This window comes from Eurytemora carolleeae, unplaced genomic scaffold (assembly GCF_000591075.1).
Source record: "Eurytemora carolleeae unplaced genomic scaffold, Eaff_2.0 scaffold398, whole genome shotgun sequence".
Taxonomy (NCBI): Eukaryota; Metazoa; Arthropoda; class Copepoda; order Calanoida; family Temoridae; genus Eurytemora; species Eurytemora carolleeae.
Window position 1 is genome coordinate 177,280 of NW_019396317.1, and position 22,532 is coordinate 199,811.

General features: G+C 32.8%; 2 protein-coding genes across 3 annotated transcripts; one reads left to right on the forward strand and one right to left on the reverse strand.

Annotated features, from left to right (window-relative positions):
• Window positions 1–923: 923 nt before the first annotated feature.
• On the reverse strand, window positions 924–7,816 carry LOC111700822 (histone-lysine N-methyltransferase SMYD3). The gene is made up of 16 exons (XM_023471872.1): window positions 7,735–7,816; window positions 7,206–7,301; window positions 6,080–6,130; window positions 5,473–5,579; window positions 5,363–5,412; window positions 5,268–5,309; window positions 4,639–4,726; window positions 4,337–4,405; window positions 3,151–3,260; window positions 2,478–2,515; window positions 2,371–2,419; window positions 2,163–2,244; window positions 1,596–1,676; window positions 1,458–1,531; window positions 1,176–1,264; window positions 924–930 (listed from the first exon to the last, which is right to left on the reverse strand). The coding sequence occupies exons 2-16, from the start codon at window positions 7,256–7,258 to the stop codon at window positions 924–926; spliced, it is 990 nt and encodes a 329-aa protein (XP_023327640.1). The 5' UTR covers window positions 7,259–7,301; window positions 7,735–7,816.
• Window positions 7,817–18,410: 10,594 nt separating this feature from the next.
• On the forward strand, window positions 18,411–22,260 carry LOC111700825 (digestive cysteine proteinase 1). Of its 2 annotated transcripts, XM_023471876.1 has the most exons (3): window positions 18,411–18,507; window positions 20,705–21,073; window positions 21,336–22,260. In XM_023471876.1, the coding sequence occupies exons 1-3, from the start codon at window positions 18,435–18,437 to the stop codon at window positions 22,250–22,252; spliced, it is 1,359 nt and encodes a 452-aa protein (XP_023327644.1). In that variant the 5' UTR covers window positions 18,411–18,434; the 3' UTR covers window positions 22,253–22,260. The 2 variants fall into 2 exon arrangements, with proteins under 2 accessions (XP_023327644.1, XP_023327645.1); XM_023471877.1 differs by lacking the exon at window positions 18,411–18,507 and having other exon boundaries at window positions 20,608–21,073.
• Window positions 22,261–22,532: the final 272 nt, after the last annotated feature.

Genomic DNA, 22,532 nt, shown 5'->3' on the forward strand with positions numbered 1-22,532 from the left:
AGAAAGAGCTAGGAACATTATAGATAAAAAAGAAATAAACCAACACAAATGTTGGGTCGGGTGAGTTAGGAACAAAAAAGGAAGAGCTTATACATTAGGAACAACAAAAGAGGAACAACAGAACAATAAAATGAGAATCATAACAGGAACAATGACTATTGAGCCAGCTTGAAACAAGAAAAAAAATTAGGAGTTTCATACATGTATGCAAGAACACGAGAACAATAAATGAAATACACAATCTGAGAAACAATAAAAAGATTGTTAAGGAATTAGGAACAAAAATAGAGGATTTAGGGTCTATAAGGGGCACAGTGTTAGGAATAGGAACAAAAATATGAACATTAAGCATTAAGCAATTGTTACAAGTCAAGAACAAAAATGAAAGAACGAGGAATTAGGAACAAAAATGAAAGAACTAGGAATTAGGAACAAAAATTGAAAAATTAGGAACATAATTCGTAAATCATGAAATAATTATCAACACATAAAGGTACAGAAAAGGAAACATACATAATACATATCCGCAAAGAATGTCATTCGTACTGTACATGAATTAGGAACAATATAGGAAATAGGAACATAAAGCAAGTTAGAACAAAAAGAAATAACTAGGAATTACAATTTTGATGAATTTTTAGAATTTTTTTTGCAGACCCGTAGCTGCCGTATAGCTATCTGACAAAAAAGAAGAAAATGAAAAAATGGAAAGAATTGGAAAAGAAAAATGAAAGAAAGAAGGAAAAATGGGAAGAAAATTGGTAAAAAATCTGTTTTTTGTGTAGAGGATTTTTTTCAAATTTAAGGAAAATTGAGTGATAATTCCCGTACACTGTACAGTAATAATTTCTTATTATACTTCGGCGCCCATTTATTAGTCAACAATTGATTATCAAAATCGTATTAAAATGGTTCTTCCTGAATTAAAGTCTAGAACAAAAAAGTATTTGCTGCAGAATTTATTTGATTTTCATTATAAGATTGTACAAAGGTAAAAAGTATTTCTTGAATGCAACAGTATTTGATCCTGGGACAATCTCCTGAATTGATAAAGATTCCTGGAACAGAAAAGATTGTTTTTTTTTTCGTGACTTATGCAGGATTTTATATTATTACTTTTATTATCTATATTGTTTTTCATGTTATTATTTTTATCATTTGAATACAAAACTAACCGTATTCCAATGATTGCCAAGGTCTGGTAGTAAATAGATTTCTTCCAATTTTTATCCACATAGTTCCCTTGAGCTGCACTAATACTAGCCTAGACAGGGCAGGGCGTCCCATTAAACTTGGTTATAAAAAGGCGACATTGAGATCGTCACTAGATTCTCATGCTTTTTGAGGCACCCTTTAGAAACATACTTTAGCTTTAGAAGATCTTGCAGATCCGAAATTTAGTTTCAACATTAGTATTTTTATCATGATTAGAGAAATTAATGAGTAACTTGTGTAACCTGCATAATTTCTAAATCTGAAGAATGAAAAACTTTTTCCATTTGTCGCACCAAGAATTCTGCTACATCCGTAACTAGACACAAAAATATCTTTTTGTTGTAAAACTTTATTTTTTTGTTTTTTCATGAACTACTTACAATTACATTCTCCTCCATTTTCATCAATAACTTCTCTGACAAGCTGATAAACTTCTTTATACTTCTCCTTCCCACCAGAACCTGGATAGTGGATATACTTCAATTTAGGGGATTTTGATTTTTACACATTTAAAACCTGAGCTTTGCGCTGCGAATTTCATTCAAATACTAGTCTTCCATGCATACATACATTGCACATTATTAAACAACGAAAAACAAGATTTAAAGCTGGATCTAAAATAAGGATTTATTCCTTTTTTATTTTTGGACCAAAAACTCTTTAACTGATGTAGATTTTTTTAAAGAAACTAGCTTACCAAGGTTGAGAAGAGTTGCCAACTTTTCACTAAAACTTGCCAAAATTAGCTGAGCAGGGTTGCCAAATCAAGGTTTTGATAAAACTTAGCAAGGTTAGTTGACTAGGTAGAGCAGAGTCACCAACTCCCAGTTCTTCATAAAACTTACCAAGGTTAGCTGAGCGGGTTGAAAAGGATTGCCAACTCCAGTTCTCTTAAAACTTACCGAGGTGTTAATCAGGGTCCAACTAGATTTCTCATAAAAACTTACTGAGGTTAACTGAGCAGGTGGAACAGGGTTGCCAACTCCAGTTCTCAATATTTACATGCACTTCACCCTTGCAGGTTTCTTCCTGTGCAAATGTTACAAATGAAAAATCTATCAAAAATGTATCTCTTAGTTGGTTTGCATTTTACAATTACTTACAAATTAACGTGGTGTGAGAGATTTATATCATTTATTAGAAAATGAGTTTTACCTGGCAAAGTGCAGCGTGCTTTTCACCCTCTGAATTTTGATCAAGACATCTAAAAGTGGAGAAAAAAATGTAAAATTTTTTTTATTTTATTAAAAAATCGTTCTTACTTTGAGCATCCACAGGGAAAGTACCAGGTACGAGATAACTAAATAAAACAAAAAAGGTTTTTAACGAAAAAAAATTGTTGGAAAAAGTATAGAAATTTTTAAAAATATAGGTCTATGGGCGTTTTTGGACACGGTAAAATTTTACAAACATATATATATATATATATATATATACATACATATATACATAAATATAATGAAAACGACTTTTCTATTTAAGATTTGAATGTTAGCAAGCTTTTATCGAATTACAAGTTAACAAATAATCAATGAGAAGCTTTTCTAATTGACAGCTTCTCTTGACTTCTATGTTTAACCCAAAATTACAATTTAAATTAAGCAAAGTGTATTCATGCTGCTCAAGAGCTTGATTTGAATTAAAATTGAAACCGAAAGTCGTCTTCATTGTATTGATATAATCGCCTACCACTGTATTTAAAAAATATTAATATTACATATCACACTTTAGGACAAGAGATATCTCAATTGCGTTAGGTCAGGAACATGAAAACCTCTGTTGATAAATATTCAAGAATTTTTGGAGAGTAGAAATGGATTTTCTTTTCAACTCTTTTCATAGGCTTGTATTAATAAAAATAGACCTTTTTGGTGTTTGATTATTTTTTTACAAAACTCACAGAATAATAATTTCAAATAAGAATTATTAATTCACCTTTGCCAGTCTATTGAGCCGTGGATCTGCATCATCCAAATATGTTATAAAAAAACTATTCAGATTCATTCTAGGGGAGGAAACCATGGATTTTATCTCTAAAACTCCTCCTAAAAAGGTCACATTTGAATTTTTTGTTGAATTTTTGGCATTTTGTATTTGGATTTGTGTACTGTATTTATATTTGATTTTTTGAATTTTGTATTTGGTATTAGGTGTTTTTTTGGTATGTTGTATCTAGTATTTTTAATTAATATATTTTGTATAATTATGCCTTATTGAAGTTGGAATCTTTTTAAATTCGTAACTCTATTTAAAATATATAATTGTGAACCATACCCCTCAAATTTACCCTGTTGTAAAGGTCGTCTCCGACAAACTGTACCTCCGTTGAATCCTCCGTCCACCCACCAAACCAAACATTGCCAAGGATTTTGCATAAACATAAACAATAACCTCATGGAGCTAATAAAACTTTAAGTGCATTAAAAGAACCCATTTAAACATAATTTTCAGTGAATCATTTGCAATCAAACAGTGAACTTATTTAACCAGACGAATATTTATTTTCAGAAGAATTAAATTGCTTTAGACTTCAGTTCAAACAACTTTTCGGCCTAACACAGTTTTCTAGATTGTAAGTTCCATTCACAACAGTACCTTTTAAACCTTTTTATTAATCAGTTCACAACAGTGCCTTTAAACCCTTTATTTATCGATTTACAACAGCAAAAAATATGATCCCCAAATCCTGCTAAACCTACTAAACCTAAAATCTCCAATCCTGCTAAACCTACAAAACCTAGGATTCCAATACTCATTTATTGATAAAAACCTTTAACTGTTTAATCTTTATTAACAATTATTATTTATATGCATGTACGCCAATAACAATTTGTATTTTGTAGGAAACCTCGTTACTGAAATATACTTTTCAAGAAGTTGTTCTCATCTATGTGTGTCTGGTAGAAAAGAGTGTTTTCCTTGCCAACTCGCCTTATTTCCCTCTTTCGAGTATTATTCCTTTTGTTCAGCTCACAATAATGTGCATTTCTAGCGTTTCGATCATAATTGGGTTCACACATTTTCAGTATTTTACAATCTTAGTAAAAAATTCACATGAAAATTAATTGGTGTGTGTCCTTTAAATTTGGTTTCAATAATGCGGAAAAACTAGAATTTGAACCTGGGTTAAACACTGTTGTTGCAGTCGGAGAACAAGAATGATCGAAGATTGAAGCTGCTCTGTATAACACTAAAATTAATTTATCAAATAAGAATTGCGAAAAGAGAATTTTAAAGTTGTCAATAGCCGTATTTCACTCAACAGTTTGGACCTCTGAATATTCATGTGTGCTTTATTGCACCACGGTTTTATTGCCTTTTTAATTGTACAACATTATTTGCATCATAATCTTCTACTAAAAAGTTACGAAATTAAGAAAAAAAAAGTTTGATCATTGACAACAATTATTTTCTTAAAATTACCTGTTCCAACACTCTCCTCTTCTCCATTATTATCTACCCGGAGAGAAAATGAGTTGACCGCTAACCGACCGTAGATTCTCAAATACTCCTAGATTCTCCATGTTTGGAAAAAACATTGATCACCAGAAAATTCTGAAATTGGAAGACGACTTTTAAAGTCAATTTTTAACTTTTAAAAGTCCAACAAGCACGAGAAACAGCAATTGTGCAGTGTAAACAGACCCTTCTCACTAAATATGGGATTTTATAAGTGTCTGGTATACTTATAACTGCTTTGTAACAACATCAAATACATTAAAGTATTGCTATAATGTCGTCTTCCTGTTCAATTGTTTTCTGGTGTTCACTGTATCATAGAAAGAAACTCATTTCTCGCATAAAACTTAAATTTTTAAAATCCCTTTATCTTTGCAACATAATTCTATAAACCTTTGCAACCTGATTGTGTAAACCATTGAAAATTCAAACTTTGACTATTTCAATCGAGAAGAATGCTTACATTGAATTATCAAAGGTTGGAAGGATTAGAACTAATCGGTTTCTTTATAAAATCAAACGTTTTCATGTAATTTTAAAAAACCAAAAGTTTTCATACAATTTAAAGAAAGATTTTATGGATGAATTCTTTCCTCTTTCTCCGGCATTAATGATCCAAGAAGAGTCGAAACTTCCTAAAAATATGAAATTTTTAATATGTTTTTAGAAAATAATATTTTTGTATCACCTTATACCAGCATTCGCCTAAACTAGGGTCATTTGTGATGTCATCATAATCTAAAGAAATTTAAGGTTAAAAATATTGTAAATACTCTAAAATAAAAAAATAAAACTTACGATCCATCAGATCATGGAAGGTTCTAGATCTCTTATTGTTAATCTTCTCTTTTTCAAGATATCCTTCACTCTGCACTTTCAGAACAGCTCTTGATACAAACCAAGCCCTGGTCAAAATAAAAGAGTAAAATATGGAGTATATTGTCAAAATAGAAGAGTAAAAGAGGGAGAATTCTCAAAATAGAAGAGTAAAAGAGGGAGTATTTTTAAATAAAAGAGTAAAATAGGGAGTATTCTCAAAATAAAAGAGTAAAATATGTAGTATTCTTAAATAAAAGAGTAAAAAGGGAGTATTCTTAAATAAAAGAGTAAAATAGGGAGTATTTTCAAAATAAAAGAGTAAAAGAGGGAGTATTCTCAAAAAAAGAGTAAAATATGGAGTATTCTTAAATAAAAGAGTAAAATAGGGAGTATTCTCAAAAAATAAAGAGGAAAAGGAGGAGACATCATTATGATCAGTAATGTTTCATATCTATATATCTAATGATGTCAGTAGAAACTTTAGAAAACATCGGATAGAAATAAAAAAGAAGTAAAATTCGTTTATTAGATTAAGTTTATCCGATATATTTTTCGTGAACCCTCCCATAAAATAATGAAGTTAAACCTATGAGGCCATGTTCCTCTTCCTCTCAATACACAGAGTTCACACTCAACTCTAAACATATTAATAAATATTAGGCTCCAATTACGATGCACGGGCAGCCGTAGTACATTTGAAGTTCCGAGCCGGGTCAACCTTTCCGGTTCCAGCTTGTACTGTACCTAGCTCTATGGACAGGAATAGCCGGTGTAACAAGGTTGACGCGGTCAGACTTTATGCTTCATATAGGTTGAATTTACTTTTACTAAAGGGGCAGATTTGCGTGGATGGATTCTATAATTATCATGAAACACAGAAAATGTGCAATGTGCAATGTACATACACACTACACACTACACAGTACACAAAAACAAGATCAAATAAACATAAAATTGCTTTTAATGTCATTTTCCCATTCCACAGCTTCGTATTATGTATTATATGGATTATGATAAGACTATAGAACCAGCCAAAAGATATCCAGATGTTTATCAAATAAAAAAAATTGTACATGTACATTGTACATGCGTAGCTTCTTAAAAGGAAACAAATATGCATTGCTCATTGCTAAGAACATGTAAAGCTGTGTCCTTGAAGATGTTCTACTCTACAGTATTCACTACAGTACATATACCTATGTACTTCAAGATGTTGTACTCTACATGTTTCACTACAGTACATGTACCTGTGTTGTTCAAGATGGTGTACTCTACAGTATTCACAACAGTACATATACCTTTTTTACTTTATGAAGTTGTACTCTGCAGGGTTCACTACAGTTCATGTACCTTTGTTGTTCAAGGTGTTGCACTCTACATGTTTCACTACAGTACATGTATAACCTGTGTTGTTCAAGATTTGTCCTCAGCAGGTTTCACTACAGTACATGTACCTGTGTTGTTCATGATGGTGTACTCTACAGTATTCACAACAGTACATATACCTTTTTTACTTTATGAAGTTGTACTCTGCAGGGTTCACTACAGTTCATGTACATTTGTTGTTCAAGGTGTTGCACTCTACATGTTTCACTACAGTACATGTGTAACCTGTGTTGTTCAAGATTTGTCCTCAGCAGGTTTCACTACAGTACATGTACCTGTGTTGTTCAAGATGTTTTACTCTGCAGGTTTCACTACAGTACATGTACCTGTGTTGGTCAAGATGTTGTACTCTGCAGGTTTCACTACAGTACCCAACCATTCTACACTTAGTACACAGTTCGATTCCTTTCCACTCATCATGACTAAATATGATTAATTTCAAAAGTACTTAATTACTTATTACGAGAATAATGCAGCAAAGTCGTCTTTTTCTTTGTAATATGATGCATCACTGAAGATTTTGCAATCTTTGATTGTTATGAATCCTAATTTATCTTAAGATTATAGCAGTTTGAATTACAAAATCATTTAGGACATTTACATTTAAATTACTTTGAAAGGAAAGTGTCAATGTCGTCTTGAAAATAGGGATTGTAAAAAGCACTATGTTTTTCAGTTAAATTTTGTTCAGATTTTTAAGAAGATTTACATAGATTGGGAGAAAAGATTAAGAAATGACGCTGCTAATTCTGAAGCAGCTGAACAAGGAACAAACAATATAAACATTCTTATTAATTTCAAATCAAATTATTAGAATGTTAAAAATATTTAATATTTCTCCAAGCTAACACTTACAAGGAAAGACAGTATTCGCAAACTTTTTCCTTGAATTGTGGTTGGATTGCAAATACAAAGGGTTTACTTCGGACCAACACATCTCCTGATATATCATAAATACAATCTCTGATATCGAGGAGAAGAAGAAGAAGAAGAAGAAGAAGAAAAAGAAGGAGAAGAAGAAGAAGAAGAAGAAGAAGAAGAAGAAGAAGAAACAGACCCATTTCACTTAATGAACATGAGGCAGAGCAATTGTACAGTGTAAACAGACCCATTTCACTTAATGAACATGAGGCAGAGCAATTGTGCAGTGTAAACAGACCCATTTCACATAAGAAGTGATTTAATAACTTACTTATAAAGCTATTTGCTCTGTAACAGCATAAAATGCACTTCAATATTGCTTTAATGTCGTCCTCCTATTCCACAGTTTTGTGGTTATCACTGTATAAAAGATATTGAGATTAGAAAATCAGAGTTTGTGGCAAAGACTCATTTTCTTTTTTTTTTTACCAAACTGACTTTTCCTCAAATGTCAATTAAATTAGGTTAAAATAGACACTGTCACTTTGGAAACTAATAGAGGTCATAATTTCTTTAGTCTTTTTTTGTGTTGCGAACACAACATTAGAATTTCTTTTAATTTATAAATATGACTGAATAAAATTTAAATATATTTCATTGGCCACTGATATTTAACTCTGAGTTGAGTCTGTAAACTGATGTGTAAGATGCTTTCAAGTTTTCAGATTAGGGAAAGTTTTGAGAAAGTTTTCTGTTGTAGCGAGATTATACTTTCTATATCAGGAGTAAAGGGTTCAGCATAAATAATAAATTGATAAACTTATTCAAAATTGTTTTTATAAATTCTAATTTAATTTTGATAAATTTTTAGGTTTGAAATATTTGTTTATGAAATAAATTGTGAGGATTGTTTTGACTAAGACAAGTGATTTCTACTTAATAATATCCTTATTTGCACTTCAACAACAAACATAAATGGTCTTTTTTTGGATTTTCTCTAGTCGGAAATTGTATGATTATTACGAGTTAAATGCGAGCGAAATTAATATAAAAAGTAATATGTATATTTCCGATTTAAAAAAACAAACATAATCATGAGTGCAGGACGCTCTGTGCCCCTTTATTGTTAAAATATCGACTGTTTGATTTTTCTTCTGTTATAAATACAACTTCACTACTTTCTCAGATCTTCTATAACAGTGATAACCAGAAAACTCTGAAATAGGAATTGATTTTTAAACTCAAGTTATGACTTAAACCGGCCAATGAAAATGAGGCACAGCAATTGTGCAGTGTAAACAGACCCATATCAGTAAACAAGTGATTTAAAAACTTTCTAGTAAAGGTATTTGATTTGAAACAACATCAAATTCACTTTAGTATTGCTTTAATGTCGTCTTTCTATTCTACAGTTTTCTGGTTATCACTGTAGTATTTATCTTTAAACTATACGGATGATAAAAAGATTTCAAACGAAAATCAGACTTATCATCAATTCAGCCTTTTTTTAGACAAAAACAAACAAACAGACATACAAAACAGACATACGAAATAGACATGCGAAACAAATACACTTATAAATATTTTGAAAAGAATCAGAGTGAGAATCTATCGAAAATTTTCAAAATATGAAGAAATGAAAAATGGGGGGAAATATCTTTTCTATTTGATATTTTTCCATTGAACTGAGGAGAAAGGAAGGTTTAATAGGATCTATGTAGCGAGATGATGCTGTAACTAGACGATATTAGCAACCATCATCACTCCCTACTCTGCTTCCGGCCTTACTTCCGGTCTAGCTTACTTCCGCTGTCATAACTTCCGATATACATATTTAATATCAATGTTGGGAGGAAAGCATACATCACTTGAAGGGGATCCTAGAGCTAACATATATATCTATAATCTATTACATTTGTTCACAAGAATCCATTAAATAATAAAAAAGAAAAATAATGTTAGGTTTCTGACATTAATGTTTTAAAATGTAATTATATCCATAACTCATAACAAACTAAGAAATAATTAAATTTCATTTGTCGATCTGTTTATTTGAAGCTCAGAGTTTTAAGAAAATACATTTGGATAGATGAATTCTGTGGGATCCATTGAAATACTCAAGATTGATTTTGAATAATGAAATGTACCTTAAACTCAACATATTACGTACTCAAGTAAACACTGTACACTGTACAGTACATAGACATCAAATACACAACAGATTGCTTAGTTTTAGTCTTCACATTCCATAGGTTTATGGGTTCTATTGTATATATCAAACGAAGAAAAAATGTACCAAGCTGGAAAATAAAATTTTGATTTAAGATTTGATTTGAAAACTTATTAAAGATCCAATCGTCTTGACTCTTGATTTTCTTTGAGAAAAACAGCAGAATATACTATTATATTGTATCTATCCATATGTGACTGAGGATAGGAAATTAAAGAAATCCTCCAAAGTATTTCTATTTCCGGAATAAAGGGGGTCACCTACCAGATCTAGGATTACTTCCGGAGATGGGTTGCTCAAGTGGATGGAGGAAGAAGAAGATGAAGAGATATGAAAAGGAGAGGGGGAGGGGGGGGTAAAAATATAATTGAAAAATAATGATTTTGAAACATGGAGAAAGAGAAAATGGAAATTGGGAGCGTAAATATCGACTGCTAATTTTTATAGCTTATTTTCAAAACTGAAAGTTCTTAATCTTGATGATACATACAAACTAGTGTTCTGGCATTTATGCATGGATACTTTAATGATAACCTTCCCTCTTCCTTCCAAAATATGTTTAAGTCTCTAGCTGAACCAAATAGAACAAAGTCATATAAATTAGAACGAGTTTTAAACAAAAATATAGAAAGCTTTCCGTCCGCAATGTTTCCAAAATTGTGGAATGCAATTAAAATTGACCTTAAAGAAACTAAATCTGCAAAAATATTTAAACAAAGAGTAATCAATATTTATCTTGAGAATTATGAGAGGTTTAAATGCGAAAAACCTAGCTGTATATCGTGTGAATAATTTTTATATAAAACAACTAAAATAACTGACACTTTATTAGCTTATTTAAATGTGTTTGTGTATCCACCCTCATTAACACTTTAATTTATCTCTACATTAATCCTTCTGATCTCACCTTACAATCTCCTTCCTTTCGATCAACTCCTGACTACATTCAAAAACATAATTTGATGTGTGTAACCAATTACATTCAGTATCTTTAACTAACTTAGGGCCAACCACTCAAAACAACCTACTCTGGTTAGGCGGGTCCAAACTGCAAAGTAAATTGTGATTGCTTATTTTTAATATCTCATGCTTTGTAGTTGACTAAAACTATGAAAAAATGAAAGGAATAAAATGCGGTGTTATTCAGTTGCTGCCTATTATAAGTAATTTAAGTTTTTTGAAATATTATTTTTGTAAATTATTTATACTTTATATTTTACTATTTTAAAACATTTAAATGAATAAAAAATATTCAAAAATATCACTATATTTTTTTTTAGAATAGGCGAAAACATTATTTGATAAACTAAATTAATTCGCGATGGAAATTTTCTTAAATTGATGGTAACCTAAAGAATGTTCGATTTTATCTTGTTAAGACTGTCTGATATATACTAGTCTATAGTTGATATATTGTTATTAGTAGTTCCTGTATACTACATAGAGTAGATACACAATCTTATATTCTCAAATCCATCTGAAGACTGAATGTACAGGGTTACCCACAAACCATTAGACGTGAAAGATTTTTATGCAAAATCAAATCACTTCTTTTTTCTTTCCCATAAATCCATAAAAAGGAATTGAGTTTTTGCATCAAACTTACATTTTCTAACCCCAATATCTTTGCAACCTGATGGTGTAAACCTTTGATATTTTAAACTCAGATTATTTGATCTAACAAAATTTATAGTTTGAAATATCTAAGGTCTACAACATTTGGTTCCAAAGATATAGTGATTATAAAATCAGAGTTTGTGGCAAAAACTCAATTCCTTGGCATTAGTTTTAAGGACTGAGTCGACATGAAATTGTCGCAATGCCTTGGCCTTTGATTTGATCTCATCAACTCACTTATAGTTTTTGATTAAACCACACGTTTATTGCTTTGGTTGTTCAGAAGCTATTGGCAAAATTCTTATCGATTATTGCTTGAGAGCTTGCAACCTTTGGATCAACGTGAGCTTAAAAGTAACAAAATTCCTTAGATTTTTATCGATAAACTATTTATTAATCCATATTTGCAAAGGCTATTATAAATATTATCTTTGAATAAGAAGGAAGGAAAGAGATGAAAAATAAAGAAAAAGATTAGAAAAGGATTTTTAGAAAACTTTACGATGCAGTTGTGTCCTTGATGGAATTCCTTAAATATAGTTTTCAACACTCATTGACGTTTAACATCCCTGATTTACGATTCTTGGTTCAAGTTAAATCAGAGTATTACCACGCCTGTATCTCCGACCGGAGACAAAAATACCGCTCTCAGAGACATATGCCGACCCTCCCCCCCCTCACATATGCCGACACCCCCTCCAATATACCTCAATAACCTACTCCCCTTCAACGGAAGAAAGTGTTTGGGTTATGACCTCAATTCGTGTGTCAAATTTGTTTAAGCGTGATTAGTATTAACACATGGACTCAGGGACGTTTGCCAACAGATGTGATTGGAGGGATGGCAAAAGGGTGAAGGGAGTTTAGAGTTAAAGGAGAATGTAGGGTTCGGAGAAGGATGAAGGAAGTTTAAGGTTAGAGGAGAATGTCGGGTCTGGTGAAAGGTGAAGAGAGTTTAGATTTAGAGCAGAATGGAAGGTTCGGATAAAGGTTACGGGAGTTTAGAGTTGGAGGAGAATGTAGGGTTCGGAGAAGGATGAAGAGAGTTTAGAGGAAAATGTAGGAATCGAAGAAGGATGAAGAGAGTTCTGAGGAAAATGTACAGATCGAAGAAGGATGAAAAGATTTTATAGGAGATGGTAGGGTTCAGAGAAGGGTAAAAATATTTTAGAGGAAAATGTTGGGTTCGGAGAGGAGAATATAGGGATTAGAGAAAGGTAAATGGAGTTTTGGGCTAGCGGAATTATTATAAGAAATGGTTCAGAGAGCATATAGACAAGATAAGAAGAGGTTTAAAAAAAGATGACGGTTGAGGGATTGAAACAAAATTAAATAGACAGGTTCGTGCTAAGGACAATGAAGGATTTGGAGCTAAAGGGGTCAGAGCTAGAAATTAAAGCTTTAGAAACTCTAGAGTTGAGCTAAAGTAAAGGAATTGGAGCTAAAAAAAAGGCCAGGAAGTTAGAGATAGTTGGCGTTTAGGGTTTGGAGCTACAGAAGGTTAGGGAGCTGAAGCGATAGGGTTTGAAGCTAGAGAAGGTTAGGTAGTTGGAGCTAGCTGGTGTAGAAGGTTCGGAGCTAGAGAATCCAGGAAGTTGGAGCTAGCTGGAGTAGAAGGTTCGGAGCTAGAGAATCCAGGAAGTTGGAGCTAGCTGGAGTAGAAGGTTCGGAGCTAAAGAATCCAGGAAGTTGGAGCTAGCTGGAGTAGAAGGTTCGGAGCTAGAGAATCCAGGAATTTGGAGCTAGCTGGAGTAGAAGGTTCGGAGCTAGAGAATCCAGGAAGTTGGAGCTAGATGGAGTAGAAGGTTCGGAGCTGAAGAATCCAGGAAGTTTGAGCTAGATGGAGTAGAAGGTTCGGAGCTAGAGAATCCAGGAAGTTGGAGCTAGAAGGAGTAGAAGGTTCGGAGCTGAAGAATCCAGGAAGTTGGAGCTAGATGGAGTAGAAGGTTCGGAGCTAAAGAATACAGGAATTTGGAGCTAGAAGGAGCATAAAGAAAGGTTTGCTCGGTTTTTAAGCAAAGAAATGGAAGATACATAATGTTAAAAATACGAAATAGAATTGTCTCCGTAATGTTTACTCGGTTTGACAAGGTTTCAAGTAAGCACATGTTCTGCAGATATCAATACCTAACTTCTAGCTTGGGGTTTCAACCTTTGAGATCTCTCTTAACCCTGTCTTTCAGGCTTTTAAACACAACCTTTCAATTTGGAACGGAGACACACATTAATGCTTTTTCTTTTTCGATTTTTACAAAAAATTGTAAGAAAACATTAATTTTGTGTTTATTTTTTATTATTTTTTTTGTAAAAAAGATTTTTTCTCTGTATTATTATTGATTTTTAAGGTGACTGTCGTGGAAATTTCAAGTGACCCATAACAGGTATCGTCGATGTTTTTGCTTGAAAGGTTCTCTGAATTATTTCTGAAGCAAACTATCAACACTAAACGTTATAGAGAAACCACATTGAAAATAACCCTTTTTTCAAAGAGAAAATGATGGCTACCAAATGCAAAGCTTGTTAGGGTACTATTGTGGATCGGAAAAAACTCTCTTATTTTTTTAACGGAGAGTCACTTGAAGTCACGTCTATATTCCCTTTAAACTTAGTTCATGATCTTTGGTCTAAACTTTCCTCAATCCCCTGGAAACAGGAAATGTAACCTGTGTCTCCAAATATTTGAAAGAGATGAATGTTAATTTTCAAAGTTTAAAACTATTCATCACGTATTCCAGGTTCCTGGCCTGTCAAAGTAGCAAAGTTGTTTAAAAAGCATACAAGATTAACTGTGTAGTATCGGGAAGGAGAGAATAAAAAAAATCATTCTTACTCCGATCTAAAATGAAAAGACTCCCTCCCTTTAGTTTCTATCTAACCAAAAAGAACTCCCTCCCCTTTAGTTACCATCTAAACTAGAAGTACTCCCTCCCTTTAGTTACCATCTAAACTAGACGTACTCCCTCCCTTTAGTTATAATCTAAACTAGAAGTAGTCACTCTCTTTAACACGGATAATAAAAGGATTTACTGAAAGGATCATCTCCCTTCAATCCTGGTTTAAACTGAAAGGTCTATCTCCCTTCAATCCTGATTTAAACTGAAAGGACTATATCCCTTCAATCCTCATTTAAACTGAAAGGACTATATCCCTTCAACACTGATTAAACTGAAAGGACTATATCCCTTCAATCCTGATTTAAACTGAAAGGACTATATCCCTTCAATCCTCATTTAAACTGAAAGGACCATCTCCCTTCAATCCTGATTTTAACTGAAAGGACTATATCCCTTCAATCCTGATTTAAGCTGAAAGGACTATATCCCTTCAATCCTGATTAAAACTGAAAGGACTATATCCCTTCAATCCTGATTTAAACTGAAAGGACTACATCCCGTCAATCCTCATTTAAACTGAAAGGGCCATTTTCCTTCGATCCTGATTGAAACTAAAAGGACTATATCCCTTCAATCCTGATTGAAACTAAAAGGACTATATCCCTTCGATCCTGATTTAAGCTGAAAGGACTATACTCCTTCAATCCTGATCTAAACTGAAAGGTCTATCTCCCTTCAATCCTGATTTAAACTGAAAGGACCATTTTCGTTCAACTCTGATTTAAACTAAAAGAACCATCTCCCTTCAACCCTGATTTAAGCCGAAAGGACTATCTCCCCTCAACCCAGATATAAGCTGAAAGGACTATATCCCTTCAATCCATATATAAACTGAAAGGACTTTCTCCCTTGAATCCTAATTTAGGGTGAAAGAACCTTTCACTTCAATCCTGATCATACGTACTCTCACCTCAAAACCTCATTTCTCATTTCGCATTCTGCTCTCATTAATTAGCATTTACCCTAATAATAGGAACTCTCTTTTACTCTGCTGATGAAATCTACCATGGCGCCAATGATCACTCAGTCATTAGTACGACACGGTCCACGGAGAAGGAAATATTTGTTTTGTTAACCAGGTCGGAACAACATGACAGGTTTACTTAAGGTTGTATGAGTACCTGGAGTATAAAAGTTTATATGTGAAAGAAAAACATCCTCTAACCGGCATATGTCAGGATATCTCTTCTAGGTCTTTAAATACATAAACCTGTCTATCTATCTATCTATATATCCTGGAGCACATGCCCAGGATATACGGATTCGAGGAGCTATGATAATATTTACATATTGGGAGATCAGAGTTAATATATTTAAGAAACTAAATAATATATATTAGACACATATTTTCTGATTTAAGCAGAACTTGTTTTTACAAAAATGTATAATATTGATGTTTTCTGATTTTAATGTTTGAATTGAATAAACATACAAAATACTAAATACACTTATCTTGTACAAAGAAACAAATTACTCGTCTCAGACTCTAATGTTCGAATCCTTGCTTTATCTTTTCAACCTGATGGATTAAATATTAAAAATTTCAAACGTTTAACTTTCTAACCTAGAAGAATTCATAGTTTGAAATGTCAATGAGCGACGATATCAGGTTGCAAGGATTTAAGAATTAGAAAATCAGAGTCAAAGTAGTCAGTTACTTTCTTAGCATAAAATAACAAATGACGAGACCTAAAAATGTAGAAAATGTTGAGGACGAAAGCATAGCATCTGTATAAATATAAAGTAGTAGTATCTGTTTGTATGTCTGATAATACCCCAGGAACCCTTAGCTTGACCGATTTGCCTTAAATTTTGATTTAAGAACTCGGTAAAACCACGGGGCACACTTTTGTATAAGTTTAAAAGTTCAAAGGTTAGTGTCCAAGCAAATTTAGGTTCCCAAGATGAACTATTATACAAAAAAAAAGAATTTGTGTTTACGAGAAACAAGAGAATATTTTTTAAATTATTGAATGGATAGATAAAAAAAATCTATTTCCTAAAATCAGAAATTCTTCATTTCGGAAAACCTAAAGAAAGAGAAAGAAACTCTCACTGCTTGTAAACCTCCTACCCTAGTTTGAGACAGTTTTACAAGTCTACGGTTCCCCCCCCCCCCCCATTTACTTGACAATTTGGGTTTCTGAGCCCAGATATGTTGGTATCTACTGGGTTTAAGAACAGGCTGTAAACTTACAATTAGCAAATGTTTGAATTGTCCCGAATGAGAGATTGCTTGAACGCGTTGATGTGTGAACTATAGACCTAGACATTCTGGGTCATATTCATTCATGAATCTTTTAAAGAAATTTACATGCATATTTTGGTTTCTTCTTTTATCATCCATACTTATTTTTCTATTTATTAAGTTGATTTTTAATAAAATTAAAGGAAATGAGTCTTTGCCACAAACTCAAATTTTCTAATCCCTATATTGTTTGCAACCTGATAGTGTGTAACCCTTTGATATTTCAAAAAATTATTTGATCGAACAGATGTACGACATTGAGTTGCAAAACTATAGGAATTAGAAAATCGGTTTGAGATTGAGGCAAAACTTTTTGTTAAATTTTTAAATTAATAGATTCCTATTTATACATCCGTCAAATAGTTTTGTAAATTTTGCTCATCAGTTTAATTATAACTTAGGTTAATAGAAAGTTTTTTTTAAATTTCAGTTCGTAAAATACATTGAGATTGGAAATAATATTTGTCATTTTTAAATTAGATTTAATTTTTGATAAGATAGATAGATAATGAAGTGTGGAAGTAAGATAGATAGATAATGAAGTGTGGAAATAAGATAGATAGATAATGAAGTGTGGAAGTAAGCCTATGGATGTATTGTCTCCCATCTCTCTCGGAAGAGGCCTTTAACACGGCTTTATACCCTCCTTTATGTTCCTTTTTGACACTGGAATGGGGGAAACGGATTTATTTTATGGGGAACCGGTCAGCAAATTTTCATAAGGTAAGAAGCTAGAAGGGGATATAGTTAGACGGATATATAGAAGACTAGGAGGACAAAATATAGGGATATGTAGTTTCGGGATTATTCAAGGAATTCGCCTTTTCTCCTTCATTTTTCTCAGAAATAAGATTTTTTAATTTCTTTTGGTTTTGGTGATTCTTTTTGCGGCTCTTTGACGAATAAATTATATAATGCTCGTTCTTCTTTAGATTAAATATTCAGATTTACTAGTTTTGATCCCATCTTTAACCGTTAAATGTAATTTTTTCGTGTTTTTACCACTTTTTGTTTGTTTTGGAATTCAAAGTTTTAAAAATCTAACATGTTTAATTCGATGGGTGTTGATAGAAAGGTTCTATTTAGTAAGGGCTTTTTCCCCGATATAAGATGATCTTTTGTTAATCTGCTGATTAATTTAAACTTTACGCTATCCTGCATGGTATCGGACCCAGTCAGGGGTTGAAAGGAGCTTTCATTAAGGGAGGAATAACTGAAATTAAAAGATTAAGCATGTATCCTCAAATTAAGAGATTAAGCATGTATCCTCAAATTAAAACATTAAGCATGTATCCTCAAATTAAAAGATTAAGCATGTATCCTCAAATTAAAAGTGACCACAATGGATTTACGGGCGATGAATAAACAAGGATGAAAATGTTGAAATTGTGAACAAGAACTGTAGGATAAAGATTTATAAATATAAATTTAATTTGTGTTTTTTGTAAACTTTATATATGTTGTCTTGTATTATATAAATCTATGATTCCTTTTATTATTGTTATTGTGGTTAAAAGCACTTTTCTATCTTAATATGTATAAATATTTGATCTGTCTGCTGCATTATCAGGTTTCGCAATTTTCTTTTGTAACAATATTTGAGTAAACAAGAGAATTGATTTTACTTAAACACTTGATCAGATTGTCGGAGTATAAGAAGTTGGAAGGTCCCGGATTTCATCAATCAAGCAAGTTTAGTGCAAACATGAAAGTGCTTGTACTGTTTTCGTCCATCCTTCTCTGGGGGCTTACTACAGCACAGGACGCAGACCCTACAGATCTGGAAGGGGGGGTAAGTTGTTGTCGTTTCCGTTTTAAAATGGTTTCTTTAATCACTGTCACTTTTAATTATGGAAATTTTCTCTCCAGCATAGAGTCGAGAAACAAGAATAAAGAAAATAAAAAAAACTGAAAAGATTTTTCTTTATTTTTACTTTTTTCAACTCTCAATAAAAATTTGAATTCTTGCGATAGAAATAAATTTATGATTGATATTTGTAAATTTTCTTCATCTTGAGAAGATATTTTTTACATGGTCCAAACCAGAGATTAATGTTTGGAATAAGATTAGAATTAAAACTTTTAAACACGTAGTTAAGATAGAACATAACTTAGGACATACATATATGTATATTGTGTATGTATGTAAATCTGGGACATTTCAGTAAAAGTAAAATCAACCCAAAGTCTGACCGAGTCAACCTTGTTGCACCGCGGCTAGTCCTATTGAGTGTCTGCTTTATCTACCCAATGTCCGGGCGATACAGTTCAAACTGGGACCGGAAAGGTTGCCCCGGAATCTATATATTAAAACACTTTGCTCATATAAATATATCTATAATAGGACATTACCTTTTTATTTCCATTAACAACGGTTGCCACTTTATCCAGTAATGTATAAACAAATAAACATTGATATTATATGTATGTAATTTCATAAAAAAAATACATTCAAAGTTGTAAGAAAGTACAAAATAATAAAATTAAGGAAAAGAGAGAAAACAGAAAGTAAAGAAGAAAAAAGAAAGAAATATAATAGTCAGAACCCAAGCAAAAATAGAAGAAATAAAAGAAGAAATTTATAGTTAAATAATGAAATAAAGAAATAAGATAGATAGATAATGAAATGTGGAAGTAAGATAGATAGATAATGAAGTATGGAAGTAAGATAGATAATGAAGTGTGGAAGTAAGATAGATAGATAATGAAGTGTCGAAGTAAGATAGATAGATAATGAAGTGTGGAAGTAATATAGATAGATAATGAAGTGTGGAAATAAGATAGATAGATAATGAAGTGTGGAAGTAAGCCTATGGATGTATTGTCTCCCATCTCTCTCGGAAGAGGCCTTTAACACGGCTTTATACCCTCCTTTATGTTCCTTTTTGACACTGGAATGGGGGAAACGGATTTATTTTATGGGGAACCGGTCAGCAAATTTTCATAAGGTAAGAAGCTAGAAGGGGATATAGTTAGACGGATATATAGAAGACTAGGAGGACAAAATATAGGGATATGTAGTTTCGGGATTATTCAAGGAATTCGCCTTTTCTCCTTCATTTTTCTCAGAAATAAGATTTTTTAATTTCTTTTGGTTTTGGTGATTCTTTTTGCGGCTCTTTGACGAATAAATTATATAATGCTCGTTCTTCTTTAGATTAAATATTCAGATTTACTAGTTTTGATCCCATCTTTAACCGTTAAATGTAATTTTTTCGTGTTTTTACCACTTTTTGTTGTTTTGGAATTCAAAGTTTTAAAAATCTAACATGTTTAATTCGATGGGTGTTGATAGAAAGGTTCTATTTAGTAAGGGCTTTTTCCCCGATATAAGATGATCTTTTGTTAATCTGCTGATTAATTTAAACTTTACGCTATCCTGCATGGTATCGGACCCAGTCAGGGGTTGAAAGGAGCTTTCATTAAGGGAGGAATAACTGAAATTAAAAGATTAAGCATGTATCCTCAAATTAAAAGATTAAACATGTATCCTCAAATTAAAAGATTAAGCATGTATCCTCAAATTAAAAGTGACCACAATGGATTTACGGGCGATGAATAAACAAGGATGAAAATGTTGAAATTGTGAACAAGAACTGTAGGATAAAGATTTATAAATATAAATTTAATTTGTGTTTTTTGTAAACTTTATATATGTTGTCTTGTATTATATAAATCTATGATTCCTTTTATTATTGTTATTGTGGTTAAAAGCACTTTTCTATCTTAATATGTATAAATATTTGATCTGTCTGCTGCATTATCAGGTTTCGCAATTTTCTTTTGTAACAATATTTGAGTAAACAAGAGAATTGATTTTACTTAAACACTTGATCAGATTGTCGGAGTATAAGAAGTTGGAAGGTCCCGGATTTCATCAATCAAGCAAGTTTAGTGCAAACATGAAAGTGCTTGTACTGTTTTCGTCCATCCTTCTCTGGGGGCTTACTACAGCACAGGACGCAGACCCTACAGATCTGGAACCTCTGGACAAGATTGATGAGAAGGAATTTGAAGAATTTTACCATCTTGCTCCAGTAGATTCTGCAGAATATGAACGAAGAAATAAAGCTCTGGAAGAGAATGAGAAGGAAATAAGAAAGATCAATGAAGAATACGCTGCTGGAGAGATCACCTGGTTTGATGCCTTGAACGAGTTCTCCGATCTTCCAGAAGATGAGTTTGAACATGAGAGAACAGGATCTCTGGACGGATCACAGTTTGGACGAGGACTTCTAGAACCTTCTCCCGAGTACAGGGTTGACAACCAATCTGAAATATACTTTGCTAAACTCAGATTAGACAGGGCTTCAGTTCCTGCTGCCTACGACTCTAAAGCTCTGGGTAATATTTTGATCACATCACACTGAATTAACGGTTCGATCCTAGTACAGTACCACAAAGCTGTCACTTTCGATTCCAATGTAACCAATTAAATGTTTTTTATTTATCTTTTTGTCCGTTTTAATGAAAAAGTAGTAGAAGACAGCTCTGTAAGTTTTAAGATAGCAAAGTTATAGACCAAAACGTGACTTTAAATTGAAGGACTCAAATACATATATCCCTAGTTAGTAAAGAATGATGTTTTTACTTTTGTTTTGTTCAGGTCATGTATCTCCTGTAAAGAACCAGCTGAAGTGTGGATCCTGTGTTGCTTTCTCCAATATGGGAGCTGTAGAAGTCTGTATTAAGAAAGCAGCTGGAGCTATCGGAGATTACTCTGAACAGCAGTTTTTAGATTGCGGTTATGACAATGAAAACGCTTTTGGTTGTGATGGAGCTGCTCCTCATGCTTACCTCAAGTGGGCTTCAGATAAAAAGATTGATTTGGCTCATGAGTCCCAGTATCCATACCTAGCAGAGAAATCTTCACTCGTCTGCCCTGCAAACCTTCCTTCTTATAATCTAGGAGCAAAAATATCTGGCTCTGTGTACACATACTCTGGAGACGAGGAACTATTGAAGCAGTTGGTTTATAAACACGGATCAGTTGTAGCTAGCGTTATGTCTACAGGTCCATTCTCAGATTACAAGGGAGGAATCTTTGCTGGATGTCCTGCCGGAGAAACTAAAACCGATCATGCAATCCTTGTGGTCGGATACGGATCTGAGAACGGGTTGGACTACTGGTTGATCAAGAACAGCTGGGGACCAGACTGGGGAGAGGGAGGATATATCAGGATGCAACGAGGAGTGTCTATGTGTGGGATTGGAAAATCTCTGGCTGCTGTGTCTTGTGAGAAAACCAGCGGAGCTACAGATGCTCCTCTAACCACCAAGAAACCTTGTCTGAACAAGTATTCAAACTGCAAGGATTTGGCGATTGGATACTGTTGGCAACCATCCATTGCTCAGGATTGTGCTGAAGCTTGTGGATTGTGTGATGGTATGACTCCAGTAGCCTCCTATACCTGCTACGACAAGTACACAAACTGCCCAGATCTCACTAATTATTGCAACCAGGATAACATTGGACTAAGCTGCAAGAAATCTTGTGGAACGTGTTTTGCTTCCGCCGGTTAAGGAAAGAATTGTACAAAAAACTAATAGCATCAAACTGTAAAGAAATTGAGTCTTTTCCACAAACTCAGATTTTTAAATCAATTTATATTTGGAACCCAATAACGCAGACGTTAGATATTTCAAATATTAGAAATAGTAATCGAGTTTTAAGAATAAAATTTGAAAATTAGACGTAATTTTTTGTCAAAGCAGAAAAGAGAAAAAATTACATAATCAAATTGTAAAAACAATTTGAAAGATTAAGATTTCAAATAAGGTTCCTATTTATTGAAAAAAAGTA

Bases quoted from the DNA above. Each gene is read 5' to 3' on its own strand.
- LOC111700825 (XM_023471876.1), top strand. From the start codon at position 18,435: ATGAAAGTGCTTGTACTGTTTTCGTCCATCCTTCTCTGGGGGCTTACT. The intron at 18,508-20,704 runs ATCTGGAAGGGG...CAGACCCTACAG, and splicing joins ACAGGACGCAGACCCTACAG to ATCTGGAACCTCTGGACAAG. The intron at 21,074-21,335 runs GTAATATTTTGA...TGTTTTGTTCAG, and splicing joins CTACGACTCTAAAGCTCTGG to GTCATGTATCTCCTGTAAAG.
- LOC111700822 (XM_023471872.1), bottom strand. From the start codon at position 7,258: ATGGTTGGGTACTGTAGTGAAACCTGCAGAGTACAACATCTTGACCAA. The intron at 5,413-5,472 runs GTAAGTTTTATT...AAATTTCTTTAG, and splicing joins CTTCCATGATCTGATGGATC to ATTATGATGACATCACAAAT. The intron at 5,310-5,362 runs GTGATACAAAAA...TCATATTTTTAG, and splicing joins TAGGCGAATGCTGGTATAAG to GAAGTTTCGACTCTTCTTGG.